Source organism: Pygoscelis adeliae, unplaced genomic scaffold, assembly GCF_000699105.1.
Source record: "Pygoscelis adeliae isolate BGI_AS28 unplaced genomic scaffold, ASM69910v1 Scaffold1385, whole genome shotgun sequence".
Classification (NCBI taxonomy): domain Eukaryota; kingdom Metazoa; phylum Chordata; class Aves; order Sphenisciformes; family Spheniscidae; genus Pygoscelis; species Pygoscelis adeliae.
This window is the reverse complement of record NW_008824805.1, coordinates 16,025-35,196: the sequence shown is the minus strand read 5'-3', so window position 1 is coordinate 35,196 and position 19,172 is coordinate 16,025. Positions and strand designations below refer to the sequence as shown.

Below are 19,172 nucleotides of genomic sequence, written 5' to 3'. Positions count from 1 at the left end.
ATAACAACCAGGGAATGTTTGACATAGGGTGCTCTTGACTGCTGGCTTCAGCCTGTGTTTTGGTGAAAGCAACGTTGTTTTACATCAGGAGTGATAGGAAAATGTAATGTGTTTTTTGGTTCATGAGCAACATCTAAAATCTTTTGGTTGCTTCAATAATAATCTGTTAAATATTGTAGCCTGGGTCCTGTAGAAATATTTCAAAAAGGCCTGCTAAGCTTTGCACTTCAACTGTGTGTTTGGTGTGCTGCCATGCTATCAACATTCCTATCTGTCCTGAATTGGGGCTACAGCTCCATGACAAGTTAAATTAATCCAAATCAGCTGCTGCCTCCACCCCCTCCTGTCCCCTGATTAGTGATCTTTTGTGCTTGCACTCACCTGACCATGAGGTGAGCTACTTCAGGGAGCTAAACCAGCTGAGAGCACACTACAGTAAAAAAGAATAGATTTTTTTTTTTTTTGAATGCTTTAGTTCCTCAAACCAGTGCTCCCAACAGACTGGACACTGCAAGTGAAGGAGCAGAAAAATAGCAGAAATGGGTGGTTATGTGTGAGGTAGTCAAGATAGTGTCAGCTTGGATAGAAACATTGCTATATCTGGTGAAGGAGTATAATGTTTTCTGTGTATTAGAGCAAATGGGTGAGGAGACTGGCTTGCCTCTGGAGCAGAGGTGGTTTGGGTTGTGATGACCCTTTGTTCTGGGGAAGTTTATCCCTCAGGGCTGATGTGTAGTTGGAGAATTTGGTCCCCTGAAGAGCTGCGTGCTCCTTGTTGTGCTGGATAGGCATAGGGCTTAGCCAGGACTTTTCCTAGAGCACAGGCTGCTGGTTTAAATATCTCAGGTGTACTCCGTAGAGTCTCTGGGGGAAGCTATAGGAAAACTTTGTGCAGTGACTGGAGAACTTGGCTGTGATGTGCTCTTGATAGGCTGTTGGGGAGATGAGTTGCAGTCATAAGCTGGAGCTCCTGTATCTCCAGAGGCAACACCTGTGTTGCTGAAGTCCACCTCAAAACTGAGAACTAGTTCAAAGAATTATTTAAAACTAGCTGAACTGGGAAAGTCACACCAGACTGACCCGCTGTATCAATAAGGTGAAAGAGGTGTGATAAGGAGTATGTGAATGTTTTAGGGCCAAAGCCAAAATCTGACCTGGTATATCAACATGTGTCATCTTAAATGCTGGGACCATCTCTAATTGCAGACACCCACAGGTGGTGGGCACAATTTCTGCACCTGAATGACAGAAAGAAAGACCTGGAGATACTTAAATATATGAAGACTGTCAAATTCTGACCAGAGTGGTTAGGTGGTTATACCGCTGTACAAAAAAAAAAAAAAAAAAAAATCTTTTGTATTTTCTGTTGCTTTATGGAAGGAGGGGGGGGCAGCATCCTCTAATTCCCCTGTTAAAGGGAGAGATTTCTGGCACGTGGCTACTTCCAAATCCTTGTGGTTGCAGGAACTTACCCCACATCCAGACCTGTTGGTGAAAAAGTATTCCTCCAAAAATAGACTAATATACGATGTCTTGTGAGGAGGAGATAACTAACTGCAAGAAATGCATCTGAATGATGCTTTCGGGTTTTTTTGGTTAAAATTACAAGGTGGTAAGTTCACACGTGAGTGTGCAAGTACTTTAACATTGTTTAGTAATCCAAATCTTTCCCCTTCTGTGATCCTGGAAAATTTAAGGATATCCTTTACTGTTGCAACAGTGGCATTTTCTTAATTGGATATATCCTCTCAACCCCTACTCCTGGCTGCACTTTAAGGGTACTTCCTTGCCAAGAGCCCTCAGGGGAAGGAGGGAGGCACTTGTGTAACTTACACCCACTGGGATCTTATCCATAGGACGTGGTAGGTATTTTAAAGGTAGCTGAGTAGCTGAAACATCTCCTTACGCTGCTGGGTTTCTTTGGGGCAAAGGTTCCATTTCATCTTTTGTAAATGACTTAAAACGGCCTGGAATATCTTAGACTATGGATGCTTGACTGTGGAGGGAATGGAGCCACAAGCCAGCAGTGTGCCCTGGCAGCAAAGAAGTTGGCAGCAAAGAAGTCGGCAGCATCCTGAGCTGCATTAATGGAAGCGTGGCCAGGAGAGGGAGGGAAGTGATTATTGCCGTTTACTCGGCACTCATTAGTCTATGTATGCCCCCGCCCAAGTACAGGAAAGATGTGGACAAACCAGAGCAAGCTCAGTGGAGGGCTACCGGGTTGGTCAGGGCTGGAGTACTTGCCTGTGAGGAGAGGCTGAGGGACTGGGACTTCTTCAACCTGGGGAAGAGATGGCTTCAGGGATGCCTAACAGCAGATCCCCAGCACCTACCGTGGTGGGGAACAAGATTGGCAGGATGACAGAGCTGGACTGCTCATGGTGGTGCATGGTGGGAGGATGAGAGACTTTGGACAGAAGTTGAAATGAGAGGTTCAGGCTGGGTGTAAGGAAACACTTTCTCACCCTGAGGACAGTCAGACGGTGGATCAGGTTGCCCAGAAAGGTTGTGCGGTCTCTGTCCTTTGAGGTTTTCAAGACCTGACTGGATAAAGCCCTGAACAAGCTGGTCTGAGCTCACAGCTGAGCCTGCTGTGAGCAGGAGGTTGGACTGAGTGCTCTGAGCTCCCCTCCAGCCTGGGTGATGCTGTGATCCTGAATAGAGGCATTGGGAACCCCTGGAAACTTGGAATTGAATGGAATTAAGACTTTCTTTAGTTGCTTCAGTTTTTTGAGGGGGAAAGGAGAAAGAGTAGATAATATAGCTGATTAAACTATGGAACTTGGAGGTTGGTAGCAAGAATCTGTAGCAGCAGAAGAGTAGAGAAAGGCAGGGTCTTTTTGTATTTTTGGGTGGGGTTGTTTTGTGTGTGTGTGGTGTGTGTGTTGTTTGGGTTTTTTTTTTTAAGAAAAGTAGGAATTTTCACTCTAAAAGAGCTAACTATTGCCTGGGACTTAACTTTCAGAAAGTGCCCACAGGTTTTGCAAGGTGGGATAGCTCAAAAGCAAAGATACTCTGCAACATATTGCTACAAAATTCACACATTTGCACACTGACAGCAAAAAGAAGAAAATCTTGATTAGAAAATTGAGTAGCCTTCAGAACAGATATAGTATAGCATTTCTGATGTGTTTGGAATGAGATGATGTGTTGCTCAAAACAATTGGGTTTAATCTCATGGTTTGGTTGTATTTGAGTTTATAAAGTTGAAGTTACAGACAGGACTTACAGATTTTTTTTTTTTTTGGGTTTCAAATTTTTTTTTTTTTTAGGTTTCAAAATTTTTTTATAAAGATGCTGTTGAATGAAAAATACAATGTCTAAGAATGGTTTTAATTACTATGTATAGTGTCAATGCAGTCCTCAAACTTGCAAAAAATTGCACTGCTGTAATCAAGGAGCACAGTTACCGAAAACTTGTGATCCAAATATTTATTCCAGCTTTTGACTGTGAAATTACACATTCCTGTTGATGTTTTTATCTCTTGCTGGATTAAACGTATCTTTAGTTGTGAATGAAATGTTACTTCAGTGTTTATGTACCGCAGTATAGAAAACATTTTAAGAAAAAATAGCATTTGCTTTTCTTTAACAAAAACAACACAGTCCTGTTACTCCAACTACATTTTAAAGATACATGACATCTGATAGGGCATTGGGACTTCATTCTCATTGAAAAGTGTCCTCAAATCTCATTGTCAGAAATTGAGGGGGTTTGGCACCCACAAAAGTATTCTTTAGTGGCTGTAGTGTAGAAAATATCTTAGAAAGCATTTTTGCCCAAAAACCAGAAAAAAATTGGGCAAATCCTTAAATGTTTCATCCCATATGAGTTTGTAACTTGAGTCCTCCTATTTATTATACCACAATAGGGAGATTTATCAAACTTAATTATATTCCTTGCAGAACTATGGCCTTGAAACAGACAATATGAAGAACCTCGTTCTCAAGCTGCGAGCGTCATCCAACAATCTGCAAAATTACATCAGCAGCCGTAGGAAAAGTTCAAATTATGATGGAAACACCTCTCGCAAGCCCCCCAATGAATTCCTTACTTCTGTGGTAGAGCTTATTGGTGCTGCTAAAGCCTTGCTTGCATGGTTGGACAGGTAAGAATAAAAATCTTTATATTTTAATTTACTGCTATAATGAATTGCTTCTCCTTGTAGGGCAATTTCTAGATGCTTGGGCGTAAAGATCTTCTTGATCTCACTCACCCCTTTTTTGGTGTTGCCAGAAGGCCTCTAGTGGACAAATTTAATCTAGGGTATCTACTCTTGCGCTTCCATTCTTGCTAAAACCAGTGAAACTGTTAACATTGCATCCAAACTAGTATTTAAAAAAGTAGGAGTCTTCCTGTTCAGGTTAGTTTCTCATACATGTGACTTCTTCCTCTCCCCTTCCCACCTTCTAAATTACTTGTCATTGGCAGTTCCCTTTCTAAAAGAATTTTTTATGTTCTGCTGAAATTATGGCCTTAGCTCTGCGATTTGAAAACTGAGCAGCGGGAAAAACTCTGTTTGCCCGGGGTGTTTTTTTTGTTGTTTTTTTCTTTTTTCTTTTTTTTTCCTGGCAAGAGCCAGAGTTGTTTTGTGACAGCTGCAGCAGAAGCAAACAGGCAACAGAGCCGGTCGGATGCTGGCAGGGATGCTGTCTGTGATAATAGATGAATGTAAATTCTCAAGCCTCTTGCCAGCTTTCCTGAGAAGGAAGGTTAGGAGGAGAGCTGCACGGGGACCGGCAGCACAGAGAGCTTTCATCCCTTAACGTCCCCACTCTCCAGCAAGGAGTCTGTTCCATGTCCAGGCAGTGATGTTAACAGCTTGTGCCTCTCACGTGGTCCTCTCCTCTCACCCTGTTGCTGGCAGCTCTTCCTAAATTTCTTCTGCAACTCACTGTCAGCAAGATGGCTGGCTTGTCCATTTCCAAACCTGCTGGGGTTGCTTCTGAACACCCCTTCTAGGCCTTTCAGCTGTCTGGAATATCTGAGGTGAGACTCTATAGGCTCTAAGGCTGCCCTACCTGTCACGATCCTTTTCTAAGATTGAACCTCACTGCACCTCTGAGTGTAAAATGTGAAAATCCATTTTTCTTCTTTTAGAGAAATTTTTTTTTTCTTTCCAGTCTGAGTTTAGTAATCAAAGACTTGGAACTTAGAAATCTGTTCACTGGCAAACCCAAGAGTGTGATTTTTTACAACACAGTTAGTGTGATCTGACTTGAGCATGCAGCTGAGAGAACCGTAGTTTAGAAAATTGACCATTTCCTCTGGTTTTGCTCTCTGAACTTGCTTACCACAGGGCTAGACATTCGTTAATTTTGGTGGAAGGACAGAGCGGGACTATGCAGTCAGGAATATTTATGTTGTAAAACTGTGTCCTCACACGTGTGTGGATGTCAGTTACAGCTCTTGCTTTACCATGCTGTTCCTCGCTGATAAGGTAGGATGGGAGAAGATTGGTCCCTTCAATCTAAGGGGAATTTTCTCTTCTTGCAGGACCCCATTTACAGGTATTGCTGACTTTTCATCAATGAAGAACAGAATCATTCAGCTCTGCTTGGATCTCACTACTACTGTTCAGAAGGTCAGCTGATTTCTTTTCCTCTTTGCTTTCCAAAAGGGAAGGAAGTGGATGTTTGGGGAGGTAATGTGCTCGCTGTGTGCAGAGTGCTAATTGGAAGGCAGATGTGGAAATGAGAGCTTACTTGAAACTTTGAAGGTCCATGAAGGTCAGTTTCAGTCGTCTATTTTTTCTGAGGTTGTTATTTGTTCACTTAATTTCTAATTTTACTATTGCTGGCTGTGTCTTAAGCGACTACAATTTAAAGGCTACTCATGTTTTCTTGAGCTTTAATGGAAATAGGGTTAGTTTTTGAAATAGTTACTCTGCATTTGAAGTTCCAAACAACGTGTTGAAAAAGTTATCAGTACTAATTCTAAACAAAACTATGACTCTACTTGTTATATCCGTGCTTGCAAACTTCTTAGTCTTGCCCTATACAGAGTGTTTTAGCCATCAGATGAGAAATGCTGCATGTAATGGAAGGAGCTGCCACCTTTATGATACAAACCCCACTAGCCAGGGTTCTTCTGCCAGTAGTGTGAGACCACAGTGTTTTGATTCAAAACTTTCCAATTTTCAGTTACGTGAGGAGCACTCATATTGGTAATAGCTAAAAGGACACGTAGCAACTGTGGCAATCTTGGCAAATGAGAATTTTGTGCTCTGAATAGTACTGCCTGTCTTCTGAACCATTCTGACAGCGTGCCACAGCTTTGGCTGTGAAACACTGTGTACAGGCTTCAGCCCCTGCCCAACTTGCTCATAGCTGTTAGTCCATGGCCATATATTGTTTGAACTCTGCAGAACTATGTCCTGTGACATGGGTGATTCTCTCCCCGTTTTGGGGGGATGATGTCAAAGGACAGAAGCGTCCTGTGAGTTGTCAAGCTATGATGACACTTATTTATATCAGTTGGATTGTTGTGAAAGGATAGTGTCTGGATATTATAAGTTCAAAGGCGCACATATTTGGCTTGCTGCTGAATGCCCTTCTTGTTTGGGCGCTGTGTGTGTGATTGCAGAAAGTCAGTGATTTACAGCTACAGATTTGCAGATTGTGAAGTAGAACAGTAAGTGTTTCTAGCAGCAGATGGTGTTCACCCAAGAGTGCTACAGGAACTGAGATATGAGATTGCTGAACTGTATTAATAAAACTACTAAAAATGGTGTCTAATCTGTCAGTTAAATCAGCCTTTGATAGCAGGGCAATGGAAGTTGGCAAATACAACCCTAGCCTTTTAAAAAGCGTCAGAGTACTTCTCTGCCAATTTGATATGAGGTATAATAAAGAATGGGGTTGGTGAATCAACGCTATTTTGTACTGGGATGCTGCAGATATGTTAGAATGATCTGAAGGAGTCCACTGATGTGGGAGAGAGATACAGTTGAAAAAACTTTAGATGAGTTTTTAGATGTCAGAAGTCTTTCTTATTAGGAAATAGAGTATAGGAATAAATGGTCAGTTCTCAGTGGAGAAGAAAGCAGTGCGGCTCTTGTGCAACCTGTGTTGTGTAATCATAAATGATGTGTAAAAATGGGTGAATAATAAGGCAAGACTGGAATGCATTAAGATTCCAGTTCGCTTTAATGACAGCTATACAGATACAAGGAACAGAGTTTACTCTACTGTTTCTTAAAGTTTTGTGGCAAACTTTAAGGGTAAAATAATAATTAGTAAATAAAAATGAAGAGGAACAGAAGGACTTTGCAATACTGAGCAACTGGGCTGCATGATGGTAAGTGACATTCACTATTGATTCATGCGGATATATTTAGCAGAGAGAAATGATGCTGATGCACAACAATGGAGTCTAAATTTGGTAATATTGTTCAGGGAAGGTCTTGAAGCTTTTGGTGACAGGCTGTAAAAAGTGTGACCTCAGTCCTTGGTGGTCATCACAACAGTGAACAGGGTGTCGAAGTGTTTTTATGAAAAATAAGAGAACATAGCTGAGCATATATCCTTGGTGTGTCCGTATCTGGAGGACTATATGCTTTTTTGGACTTCTGTCTTTAAAAGCACAGAATAGAGCTAGGAGGGAACAGAATAAGTATTGAGGATGATCACAAATACAGAATGGCTTCAATTCGCAGCTCCTGGATGCATCTTTTGGGCATTGTGTGGTAATTTTCCAGGTTGAGATGTCAATGGCAAATATCTTGGAATTTAAGCTTGTTTAAACGCTTGGGGCTTGGGGTTTTTCTCCTTATAGATATTGTAAATCTTGTTTTGTTAATTACTTGCTGTTTTAACTTTTTAGTCTGAGAATCTAATACTATTCCCTAGTTCAGCTGTTCTTGCAGAAAACAATGGCGACTTCTGTAGCCTGTTACATGAATTTGTTTCAGTTCAAAGACTTTTGTACCAGGGCTGTGTAAATAACGCTTTGTGTACAGTCCTCTGGCCCTCAGGAATGTCATAGGTAGCATATTTTTAAAAATCACTTTCTATGCTATTTTTAACAGTATGTTTTAGATCCATTTTGATGCCTGGGACAGAGGAGCGCCTGAGTCAGGGTTTATCGGTGTAAGGCAAGCTCGTGTGCCCGGCCTTCTAAGAGTCTAGTTTTATTGTGCAGGGTTCTGCTTTTCTGGAAGAGTCTGCTGCTGTAATTGAATCCCATGTTCTCTTAGTTTTCAAGGTTTATTATTGCTTTCTACCAGGGCCAGAAAATAGTTGTTTAACAGTACATTTGAGCCCTACTGGGTGAAACTAATCTGATTAATCCCTGCAGCATGAATAACTCTATTTCAGTTCAAGGTTAAAGTGGCAGTTTTGCAGAGTTTTCAGAGATGATGTGTTTACATGTTTATTGGTTAATGTAGGGCTTTTGTTCTTGTTTTGTTTTTAGGACTGCACCGTGGCTGACATGGAAGATAAAGTTCAGACTGTAGTAAGTACACGTTGCTGTTGAAACTCAGCTGCCTGCATTCACATTTATTTTGGTGGCTTCTATGCTGACTGTACTGACAACAGCTTTCCAATCCCACACATACAAGTATATCATGCAAGTAAACATTATTATGGGCCATTTTGTGAATACTCTTTACTGTAGAGGAAATCGATGGAATTCAAACAGATAGGTAGTGTGTGTAATAGCATGGAGTCAAGTGTTCCTTAAAGTTTCATTGCACGGCTATTTTTTCAAGAGAATTTAGACCATATTTTCAATGGAGGGTAGTACTGTAGAATGATCGTAGGCTATATAAACCAATTATGCCTGTGATGTGCATTTAGTGCCTTAATAAGCAGACGCTATGCCTTATTAAGCTTCTTCACGTAAAAGAACTGCCCTGCCACAGAACTGAAGTTCTGTCTCTGATTGTACTTGAGCTTGAGTTTTCAGGGTTGTTTGAAGCAGCCTTGTGACCAAACGCGGAGCGTAATGGAATGCTTTTTATATTTTGTAACAGTTGATCATCGCTTCCTGCTTTTGACATGAACCAGGCTGTGCTCTTTGATAAGGCCTTCCGCTAGCTCATAGATACTTAGGAATTTAGTAGCACAATAACTAAAAATAATTTTGTCCATAAATAATGAGACCACGTAAAAAGGAGTTTTTTGCATCTTTTTTTCCCATTTGTGCGCACCTACTCTGGAAGTAGGTATTGTTGTTTGGAGTTCCCTTGTTTGAGCAGTTCCTCGCATTCACACTTAAGCATTGTTTTGGTTTGTTTTATTGCTGCTCTATAAATCTGATGTAAAACAAAACAAAAAACATTGGAACTATTGTTTCCAGGGACCATTGTAATACAAACCAATGTCTTCCTACGAGACAGCTCCTCGCGTCCTGTAATAAATATGTCCACTTTGACTGAAGGATTCCAACCCCTTGCGAAAGGTGGCTTACCTTGCTGGTTCCCAAATGGTGTATAACTAACTACTGTACTGTGTACTAATCCTCCCTCCCCTCTCCTTTAAGCTTTTGTAACCTACTTTGAATTTCAGCATGGCTTCAATTAACGTCAAGACCCAAAACACACTGTGGGGCACTAATGAAATTTGTGAGTGTAGGGACAGCACAGCTTTTTGGACTGATTTTTTTTTTTTCTGATTAATTAGCCATTCTGCTAGTTAAAAGTTCTACAAGACAAAGCCGTTCTGTCTCTGACTTTACTAACACACATGCAAGGTCAGAATTTGCCTTTAGTTATAATGTTGGCTTAGGATCAGTTATGTTTTGGTCAAAAGGAAATACGAACCTTGGCTGCGTAAGCATTCCAGAAGAGGTCAGCTCAGAGGCACAGTGGAGAGAAGTTGTGCTGAAATGCTTAAGTGCTAGCTGTCCTACCTTATACTGTAAAGCTTTGTGCAGGTAAATCAGTGGCCAGCGCCTCACTTCTTCTGACATGTGGCCAATTTTATTCTCATAGCAGAAATAAGGAACAATATGAAAAACTCTCAATTGTGCCGACAAGGAGTCATCAAAATGTTTCAATATTTTAATGGGTTATATTTTGGTTAAAGGAAACAAACCCCAAACCCAATTTTTTTTCTGTGTTTTGCGTGTTTATTTTTTTAAACAGAGGATATGTTGGCATCTGTTAGCAGTGATATGGCACTAATGGAAACCGGTTGTTTGTACTAGGTTACGGTAACAAGATAAACATGCTGTCAAATAGATCTGTACAAATGAATCTTCTATTTCGGTGATTCTTAACTACGCATTATTAGTGGACCAAGTTTTAGAACTCATTTCCTTTCCATTTTTGAAAACTGAAATAGGAAGAAGCCAGGAGAGAAATTTTGTAACTCTTTTGTATGTTCTCATTGCAGGCCAAGACTTTAAATGGCATTTGTGATAAAGCCATCCGATCAACTACAGATCCATTGATGAGCCAGTGTGCGTGTCTGGAGGAGGTTCATTTAACTAACATTAAACCTGGGGAAGGCCTGGTGAGAACCGAGTCTGAAGTGTCCTGATGTCCCCAGTGTTGGTAGTCTTGTGAGCCACTGCATGTGTGTGTATAGCAAGATATTTCAAACCCATTAATATCCTATGGGGAACAGAAAGAGGCATGGGGAAGAAATCTGAAAGTTAATTGTCAGGTGGTGCGCTGGAGTGGCTGCCAGAGATGGGTATGCATGTTAATAGGTTTGATCCCAAATACAGTTCTTGGTGGTGAAGTATTGCAGATTTGTGTCTTAACCAGGATATTGGGGAATTTACAGATGCTTGTGAAATCAGTCATTTTATTTTTTGCAGGTTACCTTAACTACTCTTTTTCCGGGGGGTGGGACGGGGGGGCATTTATCAAAGTGACAATGAGAAATGGTGTTTCTGTTTTTGAAAGACATTTTTACGTGTGTTTATAGCAAGATTGTGAAGAATGTGAGGGCTTTTGAGGTTTGCTGTTAGCAGGAATATGAGAAATCCTTTTAAATGTTCAGTGGCCGTGTAATGTCACTGAATCTAGTTTGTTCAGTGGAAGCTGCTTAGCTGAGTGCTGGTTATGAGAAACTGAGTTTGAAATCTTGGTGAATTTTCTGGCCGGGGAACAGACATCTTAGAATGAGTTGGAGGGAATTTAAATTCTTAAGTGCATTTGTATTCCCCCCCTCCCCCCCCCCCCCCCCCCCCCAAGGCCCTGAAGGCAGAAGAGATGAACATTGTTAGAGGAAGCTTTACAGTCTTACTGTGCTATGTAGTTTTACCTAGGCCACTGGATTTGGCTGAATCAGTCATGCATTCTTGAATTTATGGGGACCTCTTTGTTAATGCACAAGCTACAACGAAGCAGAGTCAGCTAGCTTGTTAATGCACTAGCTTGGACTAAGTAAGAAATGAGGAGGTAGGTGCACACAATTGGATACCAACAGGCAAACAGGGAAGGGAATTGGCTGGAAAGGAAGGGGCAGAAAAATCTTGTACTTCTCATTGTACTTCTAAGCGAGTGTATTAACTTCAGGCAGGTAAGCTGCCTACGACTCCTGAATAACATCCAGTTCTGTACAGCTTAATGTGAGTGCTTCTAACAACAGACGTAGGTAGGAAAAGTGGAGATGTATTTGTTCATAAATGATGAAACCAATGTACTGGTCACCTCTTGTGGGGAGATATAGGCAATTATTAGTTAATAGCCTGTTGGTGATTTTTAATTTGGTGTTCATATGGTCAACACCCACTTCATCTGTGTTTGTCCTTGCATTTGCACTCAGCATTAACATCTACAGCCGCAAATACTTAGTTCTGCCAGAGCTTTTATTGCTTATGTCAGCACTGTGGTTACAAGGCAGTCTGTATATTGATTTGCCAAGAGAAATTGTAAAAGAACGTGTAGGCAATATTTGTAGCCCACCTGTGTAAGTGTGCTTTGTATGGAGAGAGCTGGTGGCCATCTAGTAAAACCTGTAATTCTCTAGTGCAGACAGGGCAGTAAGGAAATAAAGTTTTGTTCAAGGCCGAAGACTGACAAGGCAGCAAAACCAGCAGTGTTTTGGTACTAAAACCAGACAGTGTTTCTAAATTGCATTCCATATATTAGGTTTTTTAAGTCGTTATAAATATTATAATTAATTACAGTAAAAGTGATCTGTGAAGAGGTTTAGAATGTTGTAATATTAGACCACACACTGTTCTAGGGAAAATGTGTGAATTGTTAGGTGTTTTTAATAAAGTTTTGAGTCTGTTGCCAACAGTTGTTTTATCAGATAAGTTATGCGGGTTTTTTGCCTTTAAACTTGTTTTTCATTTTCTACTTACACTTAGGGAATGTACATCAAATCAACTTATGGCTGGAGTGGCTGCCAGAGATGGGGATGCATGTTAATAGGTTTGATCCCAAATACAGTTCTTGGTGGTGAAGTATTGCAGATTTGTGTCTTAACCAGGATATTGGGGAATTTACAGATGCTTGTGAAATCAGTCATTTTATTTTTTGCAGGTTACCTTAACTACTCTTTTTCCGGGGGGTGGGACGGGGGGGCATTTATCAAAGTGACAATGAGAAATGGTGTTTCTGTTTTTGAAAGACATTTTTACGTGTGTTTATAGCAAGATTGTGAAGAATGTGAGGGCTTTTGAGGTTTGCTGTTAGCAGGAATATGAGAAATCCTTTTAAATGTTCAGTGGCCGTGTAATGTCACTGAATCTAGTTTGTTCAGTGGAAGCTGCTTAGCTGAGTGCTGGTTATGAGAAACTGAGTTTGAAATCTTGGTGAATTTTCTGGCCGGGGAACAGACATCTTAGAATGAGTTGGAGGGAATTTAAATTCTTAAGTGCATTTGTATTCCCCCCTTCCCCCCCCCCCCCCCCCCCCCCAGGGACAAAGAAAGGAAAATTGAGGCAGAAGAGATGAACATTGTTAGAGGAAGCTTTACAGTCTTACTGTGCTATGTAGTTTTACCTAGGCCACTGGATTTGGCTGAATCAGTCATGCATTCTTGAATTTATGGGGACCTCTTTGTTAATGCACAAGCTACAACGAAGCAGAGTCAGCTAGCTTGTTAATGCACTAGCTTGGACTAAGTAAGAAATGAGGAGGTAGGTGCACACAATTGGATACCAACAGGCAAACAGGGAAGGGAATTGGCTGGAAAGGAAGGGGCAGAAAAATCTTGTACTTCTCATTGTACTTCTAAGCGAGTGTATTAACTTCAGGCAGGTAAGCTGCCTACGACTCCTGAATAACATCCCGTTCTGTACAGCTTAATGTGAGTGCTTCTAACAACAGACGTAGGTAGGAAAAGTGGAGATGTATTTGTTCATAAATGATGAAACCAATGTACTGGTCACCTCTTGTGGGGAGATATAGGCAATTATTAGTTAATAGCCTGTTGGTGATTTTTAATTTGGTGTTCATATGGTCAACACCCACTTCATCTGTGTTTGTCCTTGCATTTGCACTCAGCATTAACATCTACAGCCGCAAATACTTAGTTCTGCCAGAGCTTTTATTGCTTATGTCAGCACTGTGGTTACAAGGCAGTCTGTATATTGATTTGCCAAGAGAAATTGTAAAAGAACGTGTAGGCAATATTTGTAGCCCACCTGTGTAAGTGTGCTTTGTATGGAGAGAGCTGGTGGCCATCTAGTAAAACCTGTAATTCTCTAGTGCAGACAGGGCAGTAAGGAAATAAAGTTTTGTTCAAGGCCGAAGACTGACAAGGCAGCAAAACCAGCAGTGTTTGGTACTAAAACCAGACAGTGTTTCTAAATTGCATTCCATATATTAGGTTTTTTAAGTCGTTATAAATATTATAATTAATTACAGTAAAAGTGATCTGTGAAGAGGTTTAGAATGTTGTAATATTAGACCACACACTGTTCTAGGGAAAATGTGTGAATTGTTAGGTGTTTTTAATAAAGTTTTGAGTCTGTTGCCAACAGTTGTTTTATCAGATAAGTTATGCGGGTTTTTTGCCTTTAAACTTGTTTTTCATTTTCTACTTACACTTAGGGAATGTACATCAAATCAACTTATGATGGATTACATGTAATTACTGGAACTACAGAAAATGTAAGTGAAGTAAACATAGATTAACTCAGGCTATCTGACAGTAGCTTTGATTGAGTTTGACTTTTTTACTACTTTTTCCTGTTTTACATGGTACTTTCATGATATTACTGCTTTAAATACTGTGTGATGCATCATTTGTTTATCCATAATTTGTAAATATTTTGTGTCTGCATGTTTCACTGTTAGTCTAATTAAACCAGTTTCTGCAAGTACATGAGTTAGTTCAAATGCTTGGCATTAAAATAATTGCTTTAATAAGTTACTGTACCTGCTGTTCTGAGCACTTATGGTATCTTACTTAACAAAGTCTTGAATGTATTTGCTTTCCCCTGGCAAAGGCAATCTCACCTAATGGGAATATTTAGGTGTTAGTGTGCTAAATTCAATTATGAGTACTGAAATCAATGAGCTGTCCAGTGACAAAATTACCTTGCAGAGTAAAAAGACTACAAAAAAGTAAGACTTTAAGAGCGGTCTTCTGGAAGGAAACAGTTGGCATGATAGGCAACTGTATTTTTTGCTGCAGATGGTTGCTTGTTTTATTCTTACACTGCGAGTTCTCTGTAGCTGAGACTTTATTAAAGGCTTCTGGGCAGTCATTGCAGTGGACCTCTGGCCAGCAGCTGAGGCTGGCGGGTGATGCTGTGGTGTTGTCAGACATGCCGCTCTACAGGAGCAGTGGCTGAAAGAAAAAAGAGCAGAGGAACTTGGCTTTTGCAGCGATGCCTTTTTTTTTTTTGTGAATAGGAAAGAACCAGTGGTTCTAGTTGTACCGCTGCCAAGTCCAGGGGCCAGGGAGGAGTGGGTGGAAATCTGTGCTTGCAGTTCAAGGTTAAAAGCTTTAAAAGCTTTAGTTTTAAGCTATTGCCCTGGCATAACTCTGTATAGGATCTGCAACAGAGACCAAGTCCACTTTGACAGCAATTTCAGCATCGATAAATGTGAAAGAATGTAATGTTGACTGCTGACAAGCTGCCTGTGCATATAGATCTCATTTTGGAGGCCAGGAGTGGGGCTGTATTCATGGTACTTTCATGATATTACTGCTTTAAATACTGTGTGATGCATCATTTGTTTATCCATAATTTGTAAATATTTTGTGTCTGCATGTTTCACTGTTAGTCTAATTAAACCAGTTTCTGCAAGTACATGAGTTAGTTCAAATGCTTGGCATTAAAATAATTGCTTTAATAAGTTACTGTACCTGCTGTTCTGAGCACTTATGGTATCTTACTTAACAAAGTCTTGAATGTATTTGCTTTCCCCTGGCAAAGGCAATCTCACCTAATGGGAATATTTAGGTGTTAGTGTGCTAAATTCAATTATGAGTACTGAAATCAATGAGCTGTCCAGTGACAAAATTACCTTGCAGAGTAAAAAGACTACAAAAAAGTAAGACTTTAAGAGCGGTCTTCTGGAAGGAAACAGTTGGCATGATAGGCAACTGTATTTTTTGCTGCAGATGGTTGCTTGTTTTATTCTTACACTGCGAGTTCTCTGTAGCTGAGACTTTATTAAAGGCTTCTGGGCAGTCATTGCAGTGGACCTCTGGCCAGCAGCTGAGGCTGGCGGGTGATGCTGTGGTGTTGTCAGACATGCCGCTCTACAGGAGCAGTGGCTGAAAGAAAAAAGAGCAGAGGAACTTGGCTTTTGCAGCGATGCCTTTTTTTTTTTTGTGAATAGGAAACAACCAGTGGTTCTAGTTGTACCGCTGCCAAGTCCAGGGGCCAGGGAGGAGTGGGTGGAAATCTGTGCTTGCAGTTCAGAGTTAAAAGCTATAAAAGCTTTCAGTTTAATGCTATTGCCCTGGCATAACTCTGTATAGGATCTGCAACAGAGACCAAGTCCACTTTGACAGCAATTTCAGCATCGATAAATGTGAAAGAATGTAATGTTGACTGCTGACAAGCTGCCTGTGCATATAGATCTCATTTTGGAGGCCAGGAGTGGGGCTGTATTGCTTGTATAGCTTTAAGTGTTGACCTAAACATCTGCTTTTTTATGAACACTGGTTCTTCCTTTGGGGAAGCTCTTTCCTTTGGGGCAACAAAACTTGACAAGTGACTGAGAGATCTGCAAACAATTAATGTCTTTCTGGTGGCATGGGATCATTTAGATGACCCAGGCTGGGTCTTAGCTCAATTGTCTTGCTAGGTTTGGAATGGTATTTTAGTAGCTATCCCCAGAAGCCAGTGTGTTGGAATGCAGTGGAATTGCACCCCAAAATTAACAGTACTGTACATTGGAAGGACTGGGGAAGTCCATGCATTTGATACCAGTCAGCCAAGAGGATTCCTGAGTTGTGCCGTCCGCCTTGTGACTTCCTGCATCACGTTGGCCTAGATCTAAACTTTGCTCTTTCCTCCGTTCTCACAATGTGATCGCAGTGTCTACTGTGCTAGCTGGCACTTGTTGTAGGAGTCCTCTGTGCAAGGGTCCCCCACCCTCCCTGAGACGGGCTGTTGATCGCCCAAAGGACAGCTTGAAATGAACTTTGTTTTTCACAAACTTGAATTTGGCCCAGCATTTTTTCATGATCTTGGTTGACTCATATATATGCAGCCTTCCACGGAGGCATTTCCTCTCAGAGGAAGCGAGAAGACAATGAAGAAATAGGGTTACTCGTGATAGCTGGAGCCTCCCACAAATTCCCCCATGTTTTTTTCCCTTGTTGCACTGTTTACCTCTACGGTTCCTCCAAATAAAAAAGTTACTTGAGCTCTGAAGGTGTGACGATGAGGAGAAGGGAGTCCTTAATCCAAGTGCTTAGTTCTGGAGTCACTAGGAAAAGCTGGCCTGCTGCCAGGTGGTTACTCATGGGGTGGGGGGAATGGGAGGAGAAGTTTTCCTGTGACTGGGGTGCAATATACCAAGGTAGCAAGCCTGTGCACTTGGGGTGTTGTCAAGGCTGGTCAGAGTTGGTGTGTTATAGCAGCGAGACTGTTTTTAATAACTGCAGTGATAGCTGGTGCATGGCACCAACCATAGGTAAATCTAAATAAATATTGACACATTTAGCTGTTCCTCGCTAATTGTTCCCCAGAGCTTGGTTTTTGTTCCAAGAAAATTGTATTTTAAGGTGTATTAATATTAGATAGGTATTTGAAAAATGCCTGTCTACGCACACTTGATGTGTACAAGCATATATTTTTATCTGTTGACCTTGATGCAGGCAAGTAATTTCACATTAAAGTTGGTAGCTGTTATTTACATTAGGAAGCAAAAAGGGAAAAGTGCAATGGATCTATTTTGTGGGTTGGAGGGTTTTTGATCCTTTGTTCTGTACATCCAAAATCTTAGAGTATTTTTTTTTAAATCAGTGTGCATTTATCTGAAAGCTAAATTTAAGGTAGTTGCTGTGTTAGGACAGAAGTCTTCTCTTCAGTCCTCTGCCACTGCTGTCTGAAACTACAGTACAAACTGGAGGCAAAATGACAGTGGAGACTGTCCCATGACTTAAGTACAATTCGGCCTCTGACATAAGTAGGCTATGCCTTCTCCCTTTCCCTGTAGTTCCCCTGGTATAAAAAATAAATCATAAGTTGAATTTGTTTGCATTTCTCAAGTCATCAACAGATGTAATGTGTGATCTAGCTGTGCAAAAATTTTCAGCAATGCTCTTCATTAGATACAACCTTTGACTTAGCTAGGTGGGGGTTGTTATGGGAGGGAAGAAAACCTGCTGAAGCACATGCCTCTTGTTTTCCTCTTTGTAGTCCCCTGCTGATCGATCTCAGAAGATTCATGCTGGTGATGAAGTGATCCAGGTTAATCGGCAAACTGTGGTTAGTAACAAACAGCCTTACCAACCTTCCTTTATGCTTGCTCTGCAAAGCTTGTTCCCCATAGGTTCTGAATGGATGGAGTCAGGAGGCGGTTCTGGTGTTTTCCTATTGAAATCTTTGAGGCTTTTTAACATTTTGTTTTTCAAGACAAATTTTATTCTTTGCTATATTTTGATAAAATAAATATGCAGTATTTCATGTTTAAATGCTGTATGCATCATATTAAAATACTTGCATTTAATAATACATATTAAATGCTTCATTTACAATACTTTAAAACAATGCCTGTTTTAAAATGCATTGTTACAATATACTGAAGTGCAGATAAAAACAGCTTTAAAAAAAACCACCCAAGTATTTGTCAAATCATTTGCATCTGGAACTTAGATAAAATGATTACATTTGGGCTTAGCACGGGTAAGCAATGTCTTTCAATGTCAGAAAGAAACGTTGACAAAAATAGTTCACTATGAATCCCTGTGTTACTCAATTTGAGCACATCCATGCATCCTTCTAGGACTGGAGCTGAGGTATAAAGAACATTGCTTGATATCTCGGTGTTGTGTTTACAGCTTAAGTAGAGATCTTTCTTTGAAACAAAGAATAAACTTCAAAAAAAGGAGCTTTCCAATTTTTTTCTTCATTCTGGCTTTTTTGGATCTCTTCTCTCTTTAGGTTCATGTTAAAACAGAGGGTTTGACATGGGGGATTTGGGTTTTTCTTATTTGTTCACTTTCAGAAAAGCAATACTAAATAAAAGATGTCTTTATTCTCTTCCAGGTTGGATGGCAACTAAAAAACCTGGTGGCAAAGTTGCGAGAGAATCCTGCTGGAGTTAGGCTGCTGCTTAAGAAACGTCCTACCGGCTCTTTCCATTTCACTCCTGCTCCACTAAAGAATCTGCGCTGGAAACCACCCTTGGTGCAGGTGAGAGGCTGCCAGCTCAACTGTAATGTCGGGATGGGAGTGCCTTGGTTGCAACTTGAAAAAGAGAAGTACCAGAAATGCTCCCAGGTACTTATGGTTAAGTATAGGTCAAGGAAGGTTAGGTGAAATGCTGTCCTCTGGTTCCTAGATAAAAGGGAAAATGTTCTTGCCTTTTTTCTTTTTCTTTTTTTTTTTTTTTTTAAACCCAGATAGTGCGCTCTTGATACACAAAGGGACTAGGTGTGTTGAACATTTTAATCAGTCTGTGTGCCACTGAGAGAACTTATCTGAGGCAAAACTGCTGAAACCACTGATATGTATGGAATTCATCAGCACGGAGTAATAAATGCTTCCTCTATTTAGCAGAGTAGTACGTTTTTGCTGAAATAACTTAGATTATTCCATATATTTGTTGTCTTTTTAGTCTGGTGAAGGG

General features: G+C 40.6%; 1 protein-coding gene across 1 annotated transcript in view; it reads left to right on the top strand.

The window, feature by feature from the left end:
- CNKSR3 (CNKSR family member 3) overlaps positions 1-19,172 on the top strand; it is a gene marked incomplete at its 5' end in the record, with an annotated part of 33,140 nt that overhangs the window by 4,201 nt on the left and 9,767 nt on the right. The window contains 7 exons of the mRNA XM_009324051.1: positions 3,907-4,109; positions 5,498-5,585; positions 8,417-8,458; positions 10,342-10,461; positions 13,965-14,024; positions 17,741-17,809; positions 18,590-18,736. Of these exons, the coding sequence (XP_009322326.1) occupies positions 3,907-4,109; positions 5,498-5,585; positions 8,417-8,458; positions 10,342-10,461; positions 13,965-14,024; positions 17,741-17,809; positions 18,590-18,736 (729 nt within the window). The remainder of the gene's footprint in view (positions 1-3,906; positions 4,110-5,497; positions 5,586-8,416; positions 8,459-10,341; positions 10,462-13,964; positions 14,025-17,740; positions 17,810-18,589; positions 18,737-19,172) is intronic.